Below are 20,723 nucleotides of genomic sequence, written 5' to 3' on the forward strand. Positions count from 1 at the left end.
CCGTGCATGCACTGAACCTGTTCTAATTCGGACCTTCAAGGTCAGAACAGACACCGACCATCCTTTGGAACCTTTCTCCATTTTCATACCCAGAGTGCTTTGCAATCGTGACAGCTGCAGGGGCGTGGACGCAAAGAGGCGTGTGATACACCTGTTGAGACCAGAAAACACAGGTGAATGGCATGTCAGCACAGCCCCAAAGCAAAACAAGAAGGGCTGCATTTTCTTTTCTTGATGCTTTCTTTGAATTCAGCATACAACAATTATCAGTTATTTGTTTTACAAATAATCTTAAAGGCTCAATCATTCTTTGATTGTTTTGTTTATAATATTTTGCTCCACAAAATATTGCTGATGGAAACTTTGTTTATGGGTTTGTTCCATTTTTTTAAATGAATCCTTGCTAAGCTGGGAGCATATAATATTATCTAACAACAAGTGTAATCTTTTGTCTTCACCGTTCCATGTTGTTATTTGTTTTCTGCTGTTTTTCCAGTTCTAAATATGTCAAAGGTATTCTATTGGATACAGGCCTGGAGACATACTAGTTTCACTCTTATTTACTTGTTTGGGGATGTCGTCATGTTATAAAACTCCTCTCAAGCCAAACCTCTTGAGGTGATGCATCATATTTTGTTTCCTATTTAGGTAAACAAATTGTGTGCTTTACTTTCCATCTTATATTCGGTCAGTCTTATTATGTTATGTTGTTAACAGATCTTCAGCTATAATCTCCCGTGCTTTGCAGAAGTTGCTCGCTGAATAAAAGTTGCGGGGTCTTAAAGATTTCATCCAAAAGGCAAAAGCATGATTGCTTTCCTACCTGGCAGAGAAAAGTTGTCATTTGCGAACAACAACACAGTTGACGACAACCTTCACAGGAGCTAAAGTTTACAGTAACAGGTCTATTTGAGTGACGATTCACATTCCGGGCCTTGATGGTAAGAGAATGTCATTCAATCTTTTGGAAAGATCTCCCACTCCAATTTTAAAGTCATCTCTGCCTACACCTTTCACACTGCTGCATCTCAACATCATGATACATCCCACTCACATGTTTCTGGTCAGCGATATCAACAGAATGCTCCACAGTAATTATTTCCGTTTCTGTTTAATTCTGCAATTAAGTTTTTTATTGTTTAAGCAACTAAACCAAAGTGCTCTTCCGGTGGATTGGACACAGAAGCACATACGTGCCAAAACCATTATAAGGTAAACTTTTATTTCTCATGTCCTGAAACAGCTTAAATATTTCCTTATGTGAGAGGTTGCAGTAGAACATAAGTTTTCCTTGAACTCTCTGTAACCTTTAAGTTATCTGAATGAAAATAAATGCCACTGGTCTAGACAGCCTTGTGGAGCACAGATTACACTTGTATAAAACTGTGCACTAGCTAATGGAAATGTGCAAAGGTTTCCCACAAAATAATAATAAAAAAAATCCTGGCAGAAAAGAAGTGGAATTCCCAATGGGAGGGATGACTTGTCTGCTTTTGGAGGCTACTTGGAGTCTGAGACTGCAAGGTAGACAGTATTACATGCTGTGCAATCGTTAACATTCCCCTAACCTAACGTCAGGACAGCTTTTAGAAATCTGAGGTAATCACCTTGTGAGAGGGCTTCTTCTGGGGCATGCTTTGGCTCTGCCAGTAAAGCCTCAGATGACTTATTGTAAATGGAGAGCGTGTTTAGTGCCCTAGGGAAAAACCAGCTTTTAAAAGGGGTTTTGACAGTTTGTTGCTATGGCAGAAAGTTTGTGCCTAATCTTCTTTTTTGATGATTTTCTCATACCAAACTTTTTGAGTCAGCACACATTTAGAAAACAGGGCAGGAACATTATTAAGTAAAAATAAAATAAAACATTTTATTTATTTATACTTGCTTCCACAGAAAGCATAAAACATATTTATTGTAAACTGTCAAACGGAAAATTATACCTCCTCGACATACAATAATGTTGTTTTGTTTTGTTACAATTTTTTTGAGAACTGAGTTCAGTTCAAGATCAAATAAAATTTGCATTGGTGACCTATACTGTGGTAATCATTTTACAAAGTTTGGGATTTCCAGCATCATGAGGCTGGTTTACTTTACATGGGTTAGCATGGTTGTTATCATGCTAACTTATGTTTTTTTTTTTCTGATTTGAGATCAATACACTGGAAGCAATGGCTCTTAAGAGATCACTCCCATGAGAAAACAACAATCCAAAGCGATAAAACATTTTCTCCACATGGAGAGGTCCGTATGCCTTTCATTTACATGGCATAGGAAGACATTTGTCACAGGACAAAAACATTACCATATTCCCTTGCAACAAAAATAGCAATGTGGAATACACACTTTGATCACTAGATAAGCTCGGCTGCCACAGACTTTTCCTAGATGTCAAAAATCACCCCACACTAGTTCTGCAATAATGATGGGTTGTCTCAACAGAATTATGTAACAAAATGCAGCTAAAGCAAACTGCATCCTTATTTGTTCCAGTAAGAAGCTGAAGATTCAAATGAATGTTAATTTTGTTTCTTAATTAAAATGCTTGCTTCTGAACAGAACCCTAAGGGTGTTTGTTACTCTCCAAACTGTCACAACTGCACTCTCACAAACATTTATACAATTTCAAATACCAAACACACTTCATGTAAAACAAATGGTTGGTAAATGGATGGTAAAACAAAATTAACTCAGGATTAATTGTAAATTGCATAGTTTACAATTTAAGCCTTCTGGATTGAACTGTTTTGATCTTTGTAGATAATTTCTTGAAAGGAGAATTTAAATATTCTGGAATATTGCACTGAACTTCAAACTAAATTTTTTTTTTATTAGCATGCCAAAGCTATGTAGATTAATTTAAGAAGATTTGTAATGATAAAATCTTCATGCATTAAAAAGAAACACCTATGGTGTTGAATGTTGTGCACTTACTGTATTGGATTTTTGTATTTAGCTCTTTAAATGTCTTCATTGTGATTGGTCCTCTAGTCTCATATTGACCAGTTTTACATAGATGCACGCATTTACTGTCAGATTCAGTGTTACCACGTTGGTAGCCAATTATGTAGAACCACTTATGCTATTTCTTCAATATTTATAGTAGTTTAGTCAGTCTCCTTATGAAAGCAAGATATGTTCAACTCATTTAGGACTATGCAATCATGAACAAAACTTAGCAGTTTATGTGTTTGCCATTAATGTTTATTTATTTATTTATTTATTTAAGATAAATGTATTTGTTTCCATTTAAATGCATCATGCTCATTTCAGTGGTACCAACATTTTTTTATTCCTTTTGGCTCTAAATAAATATGGTAAATAGCATCAATTTGACTGTGAAGTAAATTGGGCTCAATATTGGCAAATTCCTTATTTCTACAACCCACAAAATACATATCACACTATTATTACCTCTTGTCTATTATTAACAGATAATGAATCTAACAATCAAAACAATTCTTTTTGATTAATTTTGACAAATTCTGCTATTCATTTTGCCTCGCCTTTACACCTTAAGTTGAAAAACTGAACAGACAACAAACAAAAGCAGCTACTCTAGTTGAATCAACGTAGGTATGACCTTGTTCTTCAGTTTCCAAATCTCTCTGACAAGTCAGCGAATGGGATTCCATCTTGGGTGAATCATACCAAAAGAATCTAATCTGACGTCAATTGACAAAAAAACTCCCACAAACAATTATTTTCAAACCAAAACTCAACCTATCTAAAAGTTTATAGCCTGAGATTGATTGTTGCAAAAAATAATCTCGCAAAACCTAGACTTTTTGGCTATCACTGGCGAGAGAAACAGAAAAGAAGGCAGAAGAAAATCATGCCAGTCAACATTTATTGCTGTTCTTTCTTCCAAGTTAAGATGCAAATCTAATTAAAGATATATTTTCTCTAAAGCTGTCGTACGTAACTTTTATATATAGGAAATATTTTGAAATACTTGTTAAAATTCTAACTGACACTGATAATCTGTGAAAAATCAGTCTCCTCTGCCTTCTTCCAGCGTTCCTACTGTCATCTACACAAATGCACCGCTTCTTCAGAAAAGACCAATCAGAGCCAGGAGGAGGCCCTTAGCACTGTCCATCAAACTTGTGTATGCATTGCTCAAATACCCCTCTTCCTCTTTGCTACTACAGCTGGTTCTCCACAACGCAGCCTGCCATGAATCCTCAGAGAAGTAAACATGGCCACTGATAAAACCAGATTAATACTTTTCCTGCAATGTCAAGTTGTTTCTCTGCCATCAGCACATATTCCAATATATTACACTGTCATGACACAGTGACTGTTTCAACGAATATGTAAAAAAACATATTATTTTTTAAAGTTACAAACTGAAGCTTTAACAATAGAAAATGGGATGAAAGTAATTAAAGAGAAGTGTGATTAAATTGCTGCACCTGGATGCTATTGATTCTGCTAGAACACTTGCCAGTATGGCCATCTGGAGGTTTTAAGCTCATCAAGGACTCAACACCTGCAATTTTATGAACATATGGCAGGAAACAACACAACCACATGGATATTTAAATACTTCAACAGCAGAGCATGCCAATCCAATGTTTTTGTTCTTAAGTCTTGGTTCATGCTGTGCTAATTGTCTTTAATATAACCAAGCGATTCAGCATCAAACAGAAGATTTTAACCAGTCACCCACAGGCAATGTTTGCTAGTACTGCAAGTTTAGAGAGAGAGAGAAAAAAACTGATTGTAGCAGAGTGATAAAAGACAAGTTTGGAGAGAAGGCAGAGAAGGAAGAGCCTGAGTGTGAAAAACAGGTCATAAATAAAAACCTTCTGCAAAAACAGACTAGTGTAAATCAGGCGGTAAGAAGAGCTAAGTCTCTTTCAGGACAACAATAACCAACTCTGAAAGTGCTAGTGTGACTGGAGGAACCTGCCCGTGGGTCACAGCTCAACAGGTACAGACCTGTTAAACAGAACTACCTGTAGAAAGAAAACACTCACCTCTGGGTTTAAGTTGTGACATGAAAACCGAAAGAGGAAGAAAAATCATTTTCTTATTTGCTTTTAAAGTAGCAGAGTAGAAATCTGCCTGTTTTAATCCCCAAATCACTGGAGATTTGAGGATTAAACCATCAATTAATGGTTTCTCCATTAATTCTCCATTAATTAATGGAAAAGTGTTTCTTTTAGACACTTTTCCATTAATTAATGGAGAAACCACATATGTTGCAGTGATTTACTAGCACTTATTAGTAAGTGCTCATTAATAAGCACTTCGTCTGGGTTTATATCCCTTTAACTGTTCTTGTGCTGCTCTGGCCGTGTACTCACCATACATTTTTCCCTCATCTGACAGGATAATTTTCCTTCTGCCACAGGGAGGGTAGATGGCGAGGGCCTCCTGAAAACTCTGCTCAATATCTGGGCTCCAAACGCCTTCTGCATCTCCGTCCATGGTCTTGTCCTCATTTTCCCCGTCCAGCCCATCTTCTGGGCTACCGTTGGCACTCCACTCGTTGGACGCAATGGTGGCGGCTCCCCCTGGGCCCAACCCTGAGCCCCAAGATCAAAGGATCAGTGGGAAATCTGTAGAAAAAAAAACAGAGCACAAGCTTTTTTCACTCAGCAGTGAAGTTTCAACCAAAATCAATGTTATTTACAATTTCACAATACGTAACTCTAATGAACAGCCAATATACCTTTCTCATATTCTTTTTTGAATATGAGTTGAAAAAGCTTCACAAACATTTTGGTTTCCCCAAATTTTTGATGCATAGGGAGATCCAAGCTGTATTAAAATTCAAATTTGTAAACCCCAGACAGTAAAACATATCTGTTGTCTGGATAATCTATAAAATTCAACAGAAAATATTTATTGTCAGAGATGTTGAGAGTAGAAATGCACAATATATCGTCAAAAATATTGAGATTGGCTGATATTGGTCATTTTTTAACAAATCAGCATCAATCTGATCCGATAAATGACGCTGCTATTAACAACTGATATTTATTTCCATCTTGTTGGTCATGTGGTACTTTTTTTGGTCATGTGAAAGTAACAGTGATGTAGCACAGGATTGTGGGAAATTAAATTAAAGCAGAATGGTGAAGTCAGCAACATAAATATCGGACATTTATATTGGCCCTTAGTTTCATATTGGTGCATCCATAGTTAGGACAGCAACTGACCTTAAGCTACTCCACTCATATTTTGTCTTCTGTTTTAACCGTTTTTGTCAAATACCTTCAAATGCCCCACTGACAGACGTAAACTAGATGCAGAAAAAGTAATGAAATGTTCCATCCATTGCATCCATTGCTTAGGCTCCACTAAACTAACGCTCCAATTTCTCTCCCACCAAATACTGCTGGATATAATCAGAGCATGTGGAACTATTTCTGGTTAACATTTTAGAAACATTGCATACGAACCATGTGTTTGGAAAATTATGAGTGACAAATTTAACAACTCCATAAAACAATAATGGGATTTAGGCAATACTGGAAGGAGTCTTGATTAAAGGAAGAATGAGGTCAACAAGAATAACTCATCACAATGAGAAGGGCAAAGCTTTTAAAGTTTGGCTGAGCACTGGCAGAACATCCAAGCCTCTCTGCTGCTCTTTATGTGTGATATCATGTCAGACTACAGAGAAAAGTTATATGTAGAGATGGCTTCAGCTTTTCAACAACCAATTTAGCAAAAATCTCATGTTATTTTTGCCAAAATACTTTGCAATGTGTGACCTACATGGCTTAATAAAACTGCTAGAACATTAAAACAATTAAGCTTTAAACAAACTCTTTAGTAAGAGAATAGGTTTAGAGCTCACTGTTAAGGATGGTGCAAAAGATAATCTTTTGTAAAATGATTATCCGCAAAATCCAAATAACTTTGTTTTAAGCAACGCTAAATCATTATTAGATTTACTCATTTTGTATGACTAATGACAGCACCAAATCCGGGTAGAAAAGTAATTCAAACATTATATGACTAAAACTTTCTTGAGAATTGTGTGCCATAGTTTCTCTCTCTAAGACACTCAACCAGTTAGGCAACTAAATGGAAATCTGGAAACTCTTTTTCTGTTTGAGCTGGATGAGCAAGTTTCATGACTACATGAACGCACTGATCCGAGATAACCAACAAGCAAACAAGTTAGAAGTTTCTATGGATACTTTTTTTGTTATTATTTTAGTAAACTGATCTCCAAAGCAAATAGTTGTAAGATACTTTGTAAGTACTTTAGTCAATGGAATTTGTCGGCTCGTTTGGTGCTCCTTTTCCCTCAATAATGTTTTCACTATAAAAATTCAAAGGAGAGAGAGCTGTGAGAAATCATGTAAAGCACAAGGATAACACTTTATTTTCCACAGTCATGTCACTATCACTATACTTTAATTCGATTTCTCTCAAATGCTTAGATGAATTCAAGATATTTCATAAAACAAAGTTTAAAGACCCCAATAATCAGCATTGGTCTCTGAGAATGCTTGTGGTTTGGGAACTGTTTCCCAATGTGGTCAGATTATAGCTGACTGCAGGAAAAGATCTTAAGTATTTTTCAAGCTGTCTTTTCGACATTGTATTGTTTCAGTAATAAAAGTCAATGAGGTAATGATCCTCCCAGGATGCTTCTCTTTCTGTTTTAACATTTCAACAGACACTGACAAACGTGAAGTAAAATGGATAAATACAGGGGAATGAAACATTTTAACCAAATATATGGCCGTTTTAAGTTTACAAGACAAGACTAAGGCAGCTATAATGATTTCAAAGCATTTAGCATGATTGCCATATTTTATTATTTATATTAAAAATTGTGAAGTGATATGACAATAAGTGAGGTTTGGAAAACCATTTTTTCTTTGACCCCTTTTTAACTTTATTGAAACAGTAACTAATCACAGATACAACCATTTGCTCCAAGTTTAGTTTAAATTTAACACGGCGGCAATGCAAATAAAAATAGATCTGTAAATATATTTTCTACAAAAAGAAATTAAAATAAATTTTAAAAAATAAGAGATTACTATAACATACTAAAACATTACTAAGTCCAGCACATTTCACTCCCACATTACAGTCTTTTCTTTAAACTGAAGTCATGTCGTCATGTCTAAAAACCCCTTTTACCTCCATCCAAGCAAGACTAAGAAGCTCATTTTGTGAATCATCAATGTATATGCAGTCCTGCATATACATTGTATTTCTGTGAACAGTACCGCAGTGTGGTGCTGTAGTTGAAAAAGATGTAGTCAGTCACTCTTCAGTATCACCATCTAAATGTTTTTATAATGACCCTGCCTGTAAATGAATCAGGAAAAAATACGGAATCAGATACCATGTCGGTGTCTTTAAGCATTCGGCATGCTGAGAGGTACCGGTAAGTGAATCTTCATCAATGCGGACAAAGTGTATGCACAGTATAGCATGAGGAAAAGTAACTTTATAAACACTTAGCAGTTGCGAAATTGTTGTAGCAGACACACATATGTGGAGTACATGTGGTATCTGTGTTGCAATGCCCGTGCCATGGTATTTTTTTTTACAAATCCATAAAAATGTGCCAGCCACATTTTATGGCTGACACATTATGACTGGCACATTATGAGATGACATTATGCAAGTCTTAGTTCAACATAGAAATATGAGGCAATTACAAAGTTAATAACATATGGCATTGGTAGATGGCTCGTTGTTTAACAGACACCTCCTCTTAAGCAAAAAAAGGAACATCTGGAAATAGATGTTATTTTTACACTTATTTCTACAAACAGATCAAATAAATTATTCAAACTTTAATTACATTCTAAACTGATTTACCAAGACGAGTTTTAATATCAGAATTGATAGTTATTGTACATTAAAAATACCTAAACTAAACTGATTGTTTATCTAATAATGCCTATACAACAACTTTTGTTTTTACAGAGGGCAAAGAAGTCTATTTTAATTGTACAAGAATTTTGCATTGACATGTCTCATCATTGCATCCACAGCACATAAAGTGTGCAAGGGATTATTACTAAGCATTGACATGAAACTCATTATTGCCTAGAAACTGATGTCTCAACTTTTTAAAAATAGTGTACAATCTATCTTATAATTGTAATTCCCTTGCTATCAATGTAGCTCATGGTCCAATTAAAGCCACGCAACATAAAATCAGCTGCAGCCACAGAACGTAAACGACAGTTTGATGAATATCCAGAAGTCAGCCTGTTAATTTTAGCTGAGACGGTACCCTCATGACGAAGCCTCGCAACACGATCACTCAACACTGAAACCGAGCTCCCATCAGCAGATCAAATGATCTCCTCAGACCACACAGATCACAAGGCTGGGTCCCTCAGGATTACACAATCTACACACAACAATAGTCCATTGGTTTAATCAAAAGCATTGCATCCTACTCCAGCTTCTCCATTATTCCAGGGAAGTAAATGCCAAGATTGGAAATTTCCAGTTTAGTGTGATGATTTTGCTTTTTGCTTGTTCTTGAATTATTTGTACAAACTTGGTTTGTGATTTGGCAGCATTTTGTTATTAACGTGTAGAAAATAAAAGAACCATTACCGAAAAAATAATACTTTATAAATGGAAAAACATGTTAAGGAAAATGTGCTCACAGTCCTATTTATGTTTCTTATCAGAAGATTAACTTGCAGATATTAACAAAATTTTAATCAGCTTTAATCCAAGAGACAAGCAAAAAATAAACTGGAACAAAATCCAGTAATATAATTGTAAAAGTAATTCTTACATTGAGACTTTAACATCTCTTACATTCAGCAGCAGTTTAGCAGTCTAATGTGAAACAGTTTTTTAAGGAGACAGTATGTATCAATGATGAAACTGCAGGTGTTGTGCGGTAACCGGTTTAGTAATTAAAGGCTGGTGGCAGTGTGAGGGAGGGAGAAGTGGCTACCCTATTGTTTATGTCCAATTATAGCAGAGAAAACACCACAAACCTCTTCTGCACTGCGAGCTGTGAAGAGCAGCAAACAGTGCTCGGCACAACGACCGATCTGACGACCTCAGCGGAGCTCAGAGTGCTCACACGAGTGTGTTCGAGAGAGGTGCTGCAAAAGAGAGGCTCTTCGCCGCAAGAGGGGCCTGAATTCCAGACATGTCCTTATTAAGAAAGGCCTGCGAGAGCTCACTGTTTCTCCTCCTGCCTCCCTTGTGTCAACTCAACGCCCTCCTTCCCTCCCTTCACTGCCTCTCTGCCCTCCACCCTCCACCCCTCTAACTCAGAATGTCTCTACCCAAATAAGGGCAGGAGACCAGGGGATGCATGTATGGGAGGAGTGGGTTGGTTGACTGGCTGGAGAGCAGCGGGAGAAAAAAAAGGGGTCTCCATGGGGGAAGAGAGGTGAGCGGTATTGGAAAGGGGAGGGATTGTGGTGAGGGGGGCCAGATTGTTGTCCAATTTAGGCGTCCACTTTGGGGTCTGGAAAACAGTGGGATTGTTCCAGCTGGAATGCAACATCAGCACTGAATCGCTCCAGCATTATGATGTTCAGAGCTCAGACCAAAGGGAGGGCAACGTCTGTTCAGCCATCTTTCAATATGTCCTCTGTGGTTGTTACAAAAGTTAGCTCAGGGTAATTTTTATGATAAAACTTTGAGTCAGTGTTATGAACAGAAATTTTAAACTTTGACTTTTTTGAGCTTTACTTCACCCAATGTTAATCCTTTGTCAAAAAGGTACCTGGAGTGTTACTTTGATTGTTTCATGCATGTCTGAAGATATGCGTGAATCCCCCAATGCACCCAGCATTTAGGCATTTGGAGGTACCTAAACCCTTGCTGTCACAAATCACCACCTATTTCCACAAAACTCCTCAGAGGAACAACCTCCAGCTGAGCTTCCACCTCACAGAGCAACCATACCTAGCACCTTCCCCACACAGCTCCTTCAGACTAGTGGTAGCATCAATTAGCAAACAGTGGAACAGGTGGAACTGCGCATTTGCTGAGTTTATCATACAAAAACTACTTGAGTCCAACGCTCATAAGAATGGTTCTAAATGACAGTAGCAATGTTGTGACGACAAGCTGATGTCCGGGTAAAAAAGAACAGAATCTTCTTCAAAAGAAAAGAAAGAGACCAAATTCAAGGCAAATTGTGAAGTTAAGCTTATTTTAAATTAGGTTCTATATAGACAGAATTTGTATAACAAATAAAGCTAAAAGCTACTTAATTGTGCTGTAAAGTGGCACTCTGTCTCTGGAAAATACATAATAATGGTCTTTAATAGTTTCTGCTTTTATTGCTAAAATAGGGAATAATGATGTAGTTTAAATTAATAGATATTTTACAAAACCTTTGTTGGATTTTGGTGTTTCACACCAAAATGGATCACAAACTGCAAACATTCTAAGGAAAAAAAGCTTTAAGTCCTTACAATACATTCTTTATGATTAACATTTACTATAACAAGGCATAAATGTTAATGAAATCAATTTACTGTTACTTTAACTTCAATTTACTTCACAATACCATGTGTTGGACATTTCATAAATATCCGAATCACACTATCCTTTCACACATCACAAAAAAACGGGAAAAAAAATCAATAACACACCTCCCCTCCTATTTTCTGGGAGTCATGCCATGAGACTCTGAGACCAACATGCTTCAGAATTCCAATGTGCAGCAGGAATGTAAATAATGCTGTAAAGCTATGCTCCTTGTACATTCACTGAAACAGCACCATTCATGCACCAAAATCCCTCTTCCTATTTTCCCAGAGCAAACCAGAGTGATCATATTGCCGTGTGTTTTCAGCAATCGGCTTATCTCTGCTTCAGTTTTAACTACGAACTGGCCAGAGCTGTGCAGAGTTTCCTTTCTGCCTCCTAGACTGGATTGTGTACTAATGAATTCCAGTAATTCATATGAGTCATTCTGAGGCTGCCGGGTCACATGGAGGAAAGCTGTCAATGCGGCCTAAATAAGGTAAGGGATCCCATTGCACATGAAGAAAAAGAGCCTTAAAACCTTAAAAATCATATGCAGTCTGTTCAGGTAGCAGGGATCCCTTCAAATTTCTATTCACTAAAATTGAAGCTATTCCAAATTTGTCAAATTTTTGACTACTACTCTACTCCCTTATCTTCCTCGTAACACAAACATCACCTTGGTGTTCTCAGACTGAATAGATCCATGCCGTTTAGGGAAACTGAAAAACTACTATTGAGAATTTCTCCACTGCGTCTGAATACCCTTTATGACAAAATTTTTACAAATAACAGGACAGGACATAGAAATAGATGCCAACATTTCACCATGAGAACCAGGAGAGCCGACAGAGCCAAACAAGTATCATTAATCTCTTGGGGATATATTGAATGCTATAAGTTACTTTTAAGCTTAGGAGATTCAGTGTTTGCTTCACAACCATAAGAAAATGTTAATATTAATGATGTATTAAAACCTGAGCTCACGGAAACTGCAATCAATACCAGAAAGAATTACAACAAACAAATGTCCATTTTTTATTGTGGTTATATGCAGTCATGCTACTCATTTACTTTTTACATTATGCTCGATGATATTTCAGGTGAATTTGTAAAAGCAGTGAGACCATCACAACAAAAGTTTCATAACTGCTACAAAAATACAAATTTTAGTAGTTACATCTGCATCTCAAAAATTCTAATGAGCACAATACTTATATGATATAAAAAAATATCAGGTGCGATATATTCCTATTTGCTTCTTCTTTCCAAGATTTCTAATAGGTTAGGCTTATTTTATGAGACCAGTAGAATTTTGGTAATGCCATATGTGTCTTATGTGAGCTTTTGTTGCGTGACACTCCGTCCTACTGACTGAATATTGTATTCAAAAATGAAAACTGCAACTTTAGATTTTATAAAATATGCTGTATTATCCAACAAGTACTCCACTCCAGACAGTTCTTTGTGATATGAATATTGCACACACTGACAGTGTGATGATGATTTATTTGCGACATATTGTGCAGCTCCACACATTATACATACAACCGGGAAGGGGAAAAAACATGATTTCTTCATAAACCAGCCTGAGTCAAAGCAATCATCAACAGTTGTCCAACAGCCTCTCACAAAGAGCTTCAAAAATCCTGAAAATGGCATGTAGAGTTTTTACCCCACGAGAAACAATAAGAAAAGTAATGAACTGCAATTCCTCAATGCACACTGACTGCATAACAATCCACTGCTGAAAAACAGAATTAAAGCTTGTTTCAAGTTTGTTGCAGAGCTTTTGGACAAGCCATTGAAATACAAGATGAAACATTGTACGTCACTGCACACACAATGTTTGGAAGAAGATTGGTCCTACACATCCCCCCATGCCAAAAGTAAACATTTCATGTGGAAACATCATGGTGTGATATGTCATAAAGCATATTTTAATGCCAAAATAAAGAATAATTGAATAGTAAATTTACTGATACATTCTTGAGAAGAATCTAAAAATTAAACAAGTTTGATTACTGACCTGATGAACTGAAATGAGCTTGTACACACCTTTACAGGAATTATGAAGATGCTAACTGTAGAAACCCTTTACAGTGAGGTAAAAATTTCCTTTGCTTAATGATTTTGTGTTTGTCAAAACTGTTTTCTACTTGCTTTATATTGTATGAAGAGGATTGTCTTTTTATTTAAGAAAAATGTAAAAAAATCTAGAACTTTTTCAATCCCCACAAAAACTATGAGAAACTAGCTTCTTATTTACAGTCTTGTATTCCTCCACTATCATGACTCCAAGCCGCGATGCAGATTGCAAGCAGATTTCCTTCAAATCTGCCTCTTTCAGTGCTGATCTTTCAAAGTTGTCCTCCTTTCATGTCTCTCCTGTCAGATTGTATATTCCTCCTTCTAGTTGCAAACTGCTGCACAGCACGATTTGTTCCTGTCTTTAGAAATTCAGCTTTTGTTTAGTTGCTGTAGGGCTTGTGACAGTTCTTGGCAAAAAATCCAGACCGCTGCTGGCGGCCAAAAGCCCCCCTGCTTAGCTGAGACCTAAATACACCTCTGACAAACTTTTGAGTTTACACACAGTAACAAATCCGTGCCTGAAAACTTCTCCACATGAGAACCGCACATTGTGTCAAGGTTGAGGGGGTCTCACAGATGTAGCCAGCGCTTTTCGTCACAGCGAGACCCCGCAACTCGTAGCCGCGTCACACAAACACATATTTGAAGGGGAGAAACAACAGGTCTTGGCAGCAGAAGGAGCAGCTGCTCTCTAAGGTCAGATTACAGATAAAGAAAACATTTTAGGTTGCAGGCCAGGAAAGCTCCACTGACAAGAGCTTTATTCTGTCCAACACAGATACTGCAGAGTTAAGGATTTTCTGCAAAACACACACATTTGACTGTAGCACATTTAGGACATGTGCTCAGCCAGACTCATGAAATCACAAGCGCCTCTCAAAAAACAGGGAGTCATCACCCTTTCCTTTGCCTCCTGTGTCTGTGTATGGCCCTAATAAATTCTCTCCAGCTCCTCCAATAACTTCCTCCTACTTCCTATCTGGCACGGCGCTCAGGAAACAATCAGAGCTGAGAGTAAGCGGAGTGCTGGACAGCCAGCAGCTCACACGGCAAGAGGCAGAGGGAAAATCTGAGACATGCACATCAGCACACGCACATACACATAACATATGCGCCGCTTGTCAAGTCAAACATTTGCAGTTTGATACCAGCTGCAAGCTCAAAGAAAACAATGACCATCACAGTAATGTGCTGCATACAAAAATAATAATCCGCAACTTAAGTGCAATAATTTGTTTATGTCGAGGCTGAAAAAAAAACATTAAAATGAGCTAAAATTAGTCCTTTTTAATTTTTTTTCTTTAGAAAATATTACATAGTGTGAAAAACACAAATTTGAGACTAGTAAGAACAAAGGGTAGGTAAACACAAGTCAAGTCAGAGCAAAAACAAGTTTCACTCCTCTATTGCTCTATTTTAATAGCTGATGCTCCTGGCTATGTGGTCTACAGTCTAATGTCACACTTTCAAACAGTTGGGCTTGATTCTAACTGCAAAGGGAAAGACTGAGACAAAGTAAGCCACAGGGCCTTTTTCCCCCCACCAACAGCCTGAATCAGCATTCTAATCGGAAATTTTCCAAGGAACGTAGCAGAGAAGCCATTCTAGCCTGAATTGGTCATTTTGTGGTAAAGGGAGCGGTCACAGGCCATAATCTGTGAAACCTTTAAGACATGAGGCAGAATTCACCCAGCCAATAATTCAACTCACTGTATAATTCAAGGCATTAAGAGCAGCCACGGTTTTGATCAGTGTAATATGCATGACAATTTCGCAAGAAAAAACTGCAACCAAACACAAAAAGCAGAGCCAAATTCTGCGACTTTTGGCACCGTTTCACAATTGATGCATGTATGATTGCGCAGAATATGACTGAAATGAATAAGCTCTGTGCTGTAGAAGGAGATTATCACCCCCAACCTATAACACTCAGAACAGAGGGATTAAAGTAGTTTCACATGAGTGCCCTTGGGTCACTAGAGCACCACAAAGACACACCAGCCACACACAAAAACCAAAACGCACTTATAAAATTCAAGGCAGACTTAAGATAGGAGTAAGGCTCCTGTTATCTGTAACAGAGATTGGGATTGCCCTGGATATTCCCTTCTGTGCTCGTCTTCTTTTGACCATATTTTTTTTTTTATTATTTTTTTTTTTTTAGGTAACGTCAGTCCTACCAGTTGGTCTGAAGAGAAAAGAACAACTAAAACATTTAACAAGTTGTGGACAGCTGACACAAAGAGAACACTGTTCTAGGCCACTCCCCGGCTCCTCCCCTGAGTGGTCCGAACAAGAGGCCAGAAGGCTTATCTATGAAAACCTGATGGTTTGGAGAGTATGTAAACATGTGCAGTGCATGGATGTGAATACAGTGCTGATAAATTGTGTTCGAGGGGAATTTGAGACTGAAGAAGCTGGTTTATGTTACAAGATTTGGTCTAATTTGCTTTGAATCTTTTCACTTTCTTCTTTTGTTGAGTGACTGCAACAAACAGCTCATGTCATGTTGCCCTCTTCATAAGAACTCCTCTGCAACTATTATATTCTAAATTGCTACTAAAGACACTACGCCAAGAGCTTCAGGCTTTTTTTCTGTGTCCTCACCATACAGACATAAGTGAGGCTGTATTTGTTCACTTCTGGCCCAACAGAGGGGTAAGTGTCCGCCATTTGGACAAGCACTTCTGGGGATGGTGCTAAAAGGCAGCCAATGCCTGCACAAATGGGCACGAGCTCATTAGCTGGTCTTCTGTGGGTTTAGCACAAACGAGTGAAGCAGCTTCTGTCGGTCAACAGAGCTGCATCCAGAGCAAACGGAGTGCAGTGCATGAAGATGTGCCCCAGCGTGGGAATAACCCAAAGACCATGAATTATGTGCGAAATTATTTATTCATAGTTTGTAATCATGTATATAATCCAGATTTTCTGTTTTTGTTGTTGCCTAATGAGGAGAACACATGGTCATTAACTGGCTCCAGCAAACAACCTGGAGGAACACAGCTGGGGCATTAAAAACAGACACTAACCCAAAATAATCTAATTGACCCCTACACCCACTGAGTTGTTAAACTTTCTCCTCTCCATTTCACTCTCTCACACAACAAAAGAGCAGATACAAAAAAATCTGCAAAAGTGGAGAAACATAAACTACAAGGAAGAAAAGGCCACATTGTACCACAGAGGCCTGGCATATTCATAGTGCCTTAAAACAAACAGGACTCTGTCACTGCAGCAAAAAATACTTAATACTTTCCAGATTTTATTATTAAGCGACTTGATGAGTCTCATTTACAGATATGCCGTTGTTTTGTTCTGAGGAAGACTTTCATTTTAGCACATTTCATTCATGGTAATCAAATGTAACTCTTGAGGGTGCTTTAAAATGCAATGTTTTTTTATTTTAATTATAGCTTTTCTTCAAGTAGTCATAAACAAATTCATGGTATGAGATATCTGAGTCCAACAAGACTTGTACAAAAATGTTTTGCCCTGTAAGAGAAAGACTGAGGTTCATAATCACACAATCTTGTTGAAATGATTTAAACATGTTAAAAAATGAATTGATAGAGTTTATTAATATGTTAGAACAAGAACTAAAAGACTTATATTTTCAGTGTGACCAACTAGATGGACTGCATTCTGCTTCCAAGTTAAACCTGTTGATTGTCAGTGATTCAACTGAGCAGCTCTTATGACTGCACAAATTAGGAATGTTGTTTTGTTTCTATTCCATTCAAAATATAAAACTCTGTCAAAATGTGAAGTTAGACTGAAGCAAGAGCACATACACAGAGAGGACAAGTGTAGCCCGAGGTTGTATCTAATTATACAATTAGCCTGTTGCATATCCATGCATCTCACATCCTCACCTATGAATTATGTACTTAGTGAGACTTTGCAGAGTATCGTGGCATGCTTTGGCTGTTGAGATGAGAAAACTCAGAAAGACAGGAGAAACTGAGTGTCTTATTGGATAAAAAAGATTTGAAGTTTGAGAGCAACACGTCAAATTGAAAATTATATAATAATTAAGTTTGCAAAATCATTCATAGTAAAGTTAAAATAAGAGTTAAGATCACAATAAATAAATAAATTCACACACTGGGCAGTTATTCAGTTTAATTCTTTCACAAACTTGTAATTATGCTGAAAATTAAAAACATAATTGAACTAAAATAATAATTTTCATTTTTATAGCCTTTATTTTATTAAACAGAAGCAAAAATCCCACATAGGAAAATTCAATTAATCATATTAATCATATATATATTTAAAAATTTACAATTGCAATGCAAATTTCTAATGTTATTTATTTATCGTGCTCTAAATGTAACAATTAATGCCACAACAACAACAAAAAACTAACCGGTCCAAACCTGGTTGCTTTGATTAACATTATTTGACGCATGTCTTAAAGCGCACCATTCTTTTCTTTTCTTGTATTTTTTTTCTTTTTCTTTTTTTTTTATTTAAATCGCAGCGCTGGATAAACTGAAGGGAAATATACTGAAGCTGCATATAAAAATCTCCCCTGCAATACTTTTTTTAGATCAGATTTGTTTGACAATCTTAAAGTCATCTGGAGCAAAACTCAATAACTGTTTGTTTATTTACTTTTAGTAATAAATTCTTCTGCGTTGAAATGTCGCCTTGACTGAACTGCGCTGACCGATGAGGATCTGGTCTTACCTTCAGGATGCAGAGCTCCAAACCAGTCCCAAGTTATTCCTCCAAATCGTGTCTGTGTCTCCTTGGACCACTTGATGTAACTGCTGGAATCCTCAAGGCTGGAAGTGTTGGATCCAGCTGGGAACTCTGCGCGACAGAAAACATAAAACATGTTGGCTCGGTTCTTCTGCGTGAAAAAAAGAGAAACTTTTCTTTTGTAATATAATGTGTGCCAATAAGCGGACATCTGGTGTAAATATGAATGTACAGCGGCTGTCAAAGATGCCCCTGCTCTCTGGGAAAGTCAATCCCAATCGTGTATCAATCTCCACATATTTTTCTTCCCTCCCAACGCAGGCAGCTCCGCGGAAAAATGTGAAAAATGACAATGATCTGAAAACTTCACCGAGGCAAGCGGCATGAAAAATCTCCCCGCTAAAGTCTGAGAACAGAAAGAGGGAACTTCTGTGGAGAACTTACCTTTTTTAAATTCTGGAAGTCTCCCTATTCTTCCCAGTGAGGCCAGGTGCGCTTTTAAGTAACTTTGTTACAATTTGGCGCCTTGTTGTTTTCCGTAATATTTGTCAGAGGTTTGACAGTATAAGTGGAATGTTAAGTATGACTTTGGTATGAAATCAACGCACTACACTGGAAAACGAAGGGGGAGGGGAAAGAAAGACTTTTCAAGGAGGAGCCATCGGTGCGCGTCAATCAACAGGCTCATGGGGCCGAGACTCGGTTCCAGGCCGCGCCTACAAATCACTGAACACTGAGGCTTCCGGTCCCGAAACCTGTCTAACAGAGCACACACAGTTCTGTTCCAGTCAATAAAAACATAGAGAACTTCCTCAAGAGAACATGAATTAAACTTAAAGTTATCTTTATCCCAGAGGAACAATAATAATAATAATAATAAAAAATAAAGAATCGAAAAAAAGTCCATTCTGTAAGGAATTGAAATGGAACAGATGTCTGGTGCATACATGTAAAATTCAAAGCACCGATTTTAAAGTATGTGGGTAAACTAATCAATGAATATGTTTCACATTTAAAGTGACAGTTATCAATAAAGCTGAAAAAGTTTCAACCAGTCAACTTGGGCATATTACAGGTTCCAGGTTAACTTTTAAGGTAAACAGAAGTCTTACAACTTATAAACACTTTAAATCAACAACTCAGCTCAGGTCTCAAATTTCACTAGTTAACCAAAAAAGCATTATCCAGTTAACAACTACAACTTCAATAAAGGTGTACACACTTGGGAAAAGAATTTGCTCCCTTTCAGATTTCCTTTTTTTATTATTTAATTTGTGTGAAATATTACAGATTTAAAGAGGACCATATAACAAAAAAGCCCTGAGCTAATAAAACAGTTTTCAACTGATTAACTTCACTATCAGTACAAGGTGCCTGAAACAATCTGGCACGTGAAAAAGTATTAGGTCATGTATCATTATGCCATTAGTATTATTAAAGTGTTTTTGTAGCAAACATGGGCATTCCTGTTCTTTTTGGTTAGCAGTGGTTTGGCTTAAGCTTGACTAGCTCCCTGGTATCTGCTAAAAAGCTTAGACTAGACTCAATATGTCTTGTTCTTTTTTTTTTCATCATTCTTCACATCTTTTATGCTTATCTCTTTAAGGAGTTTTTACCCTGACTCACTTTCTGTCTTTGTTTTTTTTTCCTTTTCTTTTAATTTAAAAATAAACCTGAAGAAATGTATAATAAAATGTGTATTAAGTGGCATATTAGAGCAAAAGCTATAAAGCTCCACTTGGGAAAGTACATCAGTTTGGCTTCCCAGACAGACATTTTTTTTACACCGCTGGACAGCCCCGGCTAAAAAAACAAGAACAAAAAAAAAACAATTGATGCGAATTGGTCTCAATTAATTAATACGTCAGGCTTGTTAATACCAAATAGTAAACTTATGTAACACAGGCATTGATTAGTTTAGGTTAGTCATTGACTAGTGTCTAAGAAAGTCATTATTGTGGTATTGTAGCTTCCTGGATGAATTTTCTTCTGCTGCTTGAACAAAAGTGTTGGCAGAAAGTGTTAATTTTATTGGTATTATTAATCTATTGAAGCAAAATGTTAAATTAGTTTGACCACATACTTTGTATAAGTAGTACATCATAGGACAAACCTATGTTAAAATGAAAGCTAACATCAAGGAGAGCAAATATTTACACTATTGGCATGTCATGTAAAGACTATCATCAGTCCAAGACCACAAAGCATTCCATTTTGTTTTTTTTTTTAAAGGAAATACTTTATTTTACTCACATACATACATTTCCCCTATAAGGTCTTGCAATAATGAATGCAGATTGCACTAAATTGATCAAAGTTGTTTATGATATCCACAATTTTCTAAATAAATAGAAACAACAAAGTTAAAGTGGTTTTTGTATAAAAACAACTAAAACTATGGCATCATTTGGTGCAGATAGAGAAAAGACATATAAATAAATATAATATTAGATTTTAAAGGGATGTTGTAAACC

At 36.9% G+C, this 20,723-nt stretch overlaps 1 protein-coding gene across 8 annotated transcripts in view; it reads right to left on the bottom strand.

Moving 5' to 3' along the window:
- The window catches only part of tead3b (TEA domain family member 3 b), a 34,160-nt gene extending 15,302 nt beyond the window's left edge, over positions 1-18,858 (bottom strand). For all 8 annotated transcript variants that reach the window (XM_055050192.1, XM_055050190.1, XM_055050189.1 and 5 more), the window contains exons 1-3: positions 18,694-18,858; positions 18,235-18,360; positions 5,313-5,567 (exon numbers count right to left, since the gene is read on the bottom strand). In XM_055050192.1, the coding sequence (XP_054906167.1) occupies positions 5,313-5,436 (124 nt within the window). In that variant the 5' untranslated portion in view covers positions 5,437-5,567; positions 18,235-18,360; positions 18,694-18,858. The remainder of the gene's footprint in view (positions 1-5,312; positions 5,568-18,234; positions 18,361-18,693) is intronic.
- Between the last annotated feature and the right edge of the window lie 1,865 nt (positions 18,859-20,723).

Source organism: Poeciliopsis prolifica, unplaced genomic scaffold (genome assembly GCF_027474105.1).
Source record: "Poeciliopsis prolifica strain line A6 unplaced genomic scaffold, Auburn_PproV2 SCAFFOLD030, whole genome shotgun sequence".
NCBI lineage: Eukaryota > Metazoa > Chordata > Actinopteri > Cyprinodontiformes > Poeciliidae > Poeciliopsis > Poeciliopsis prolifica.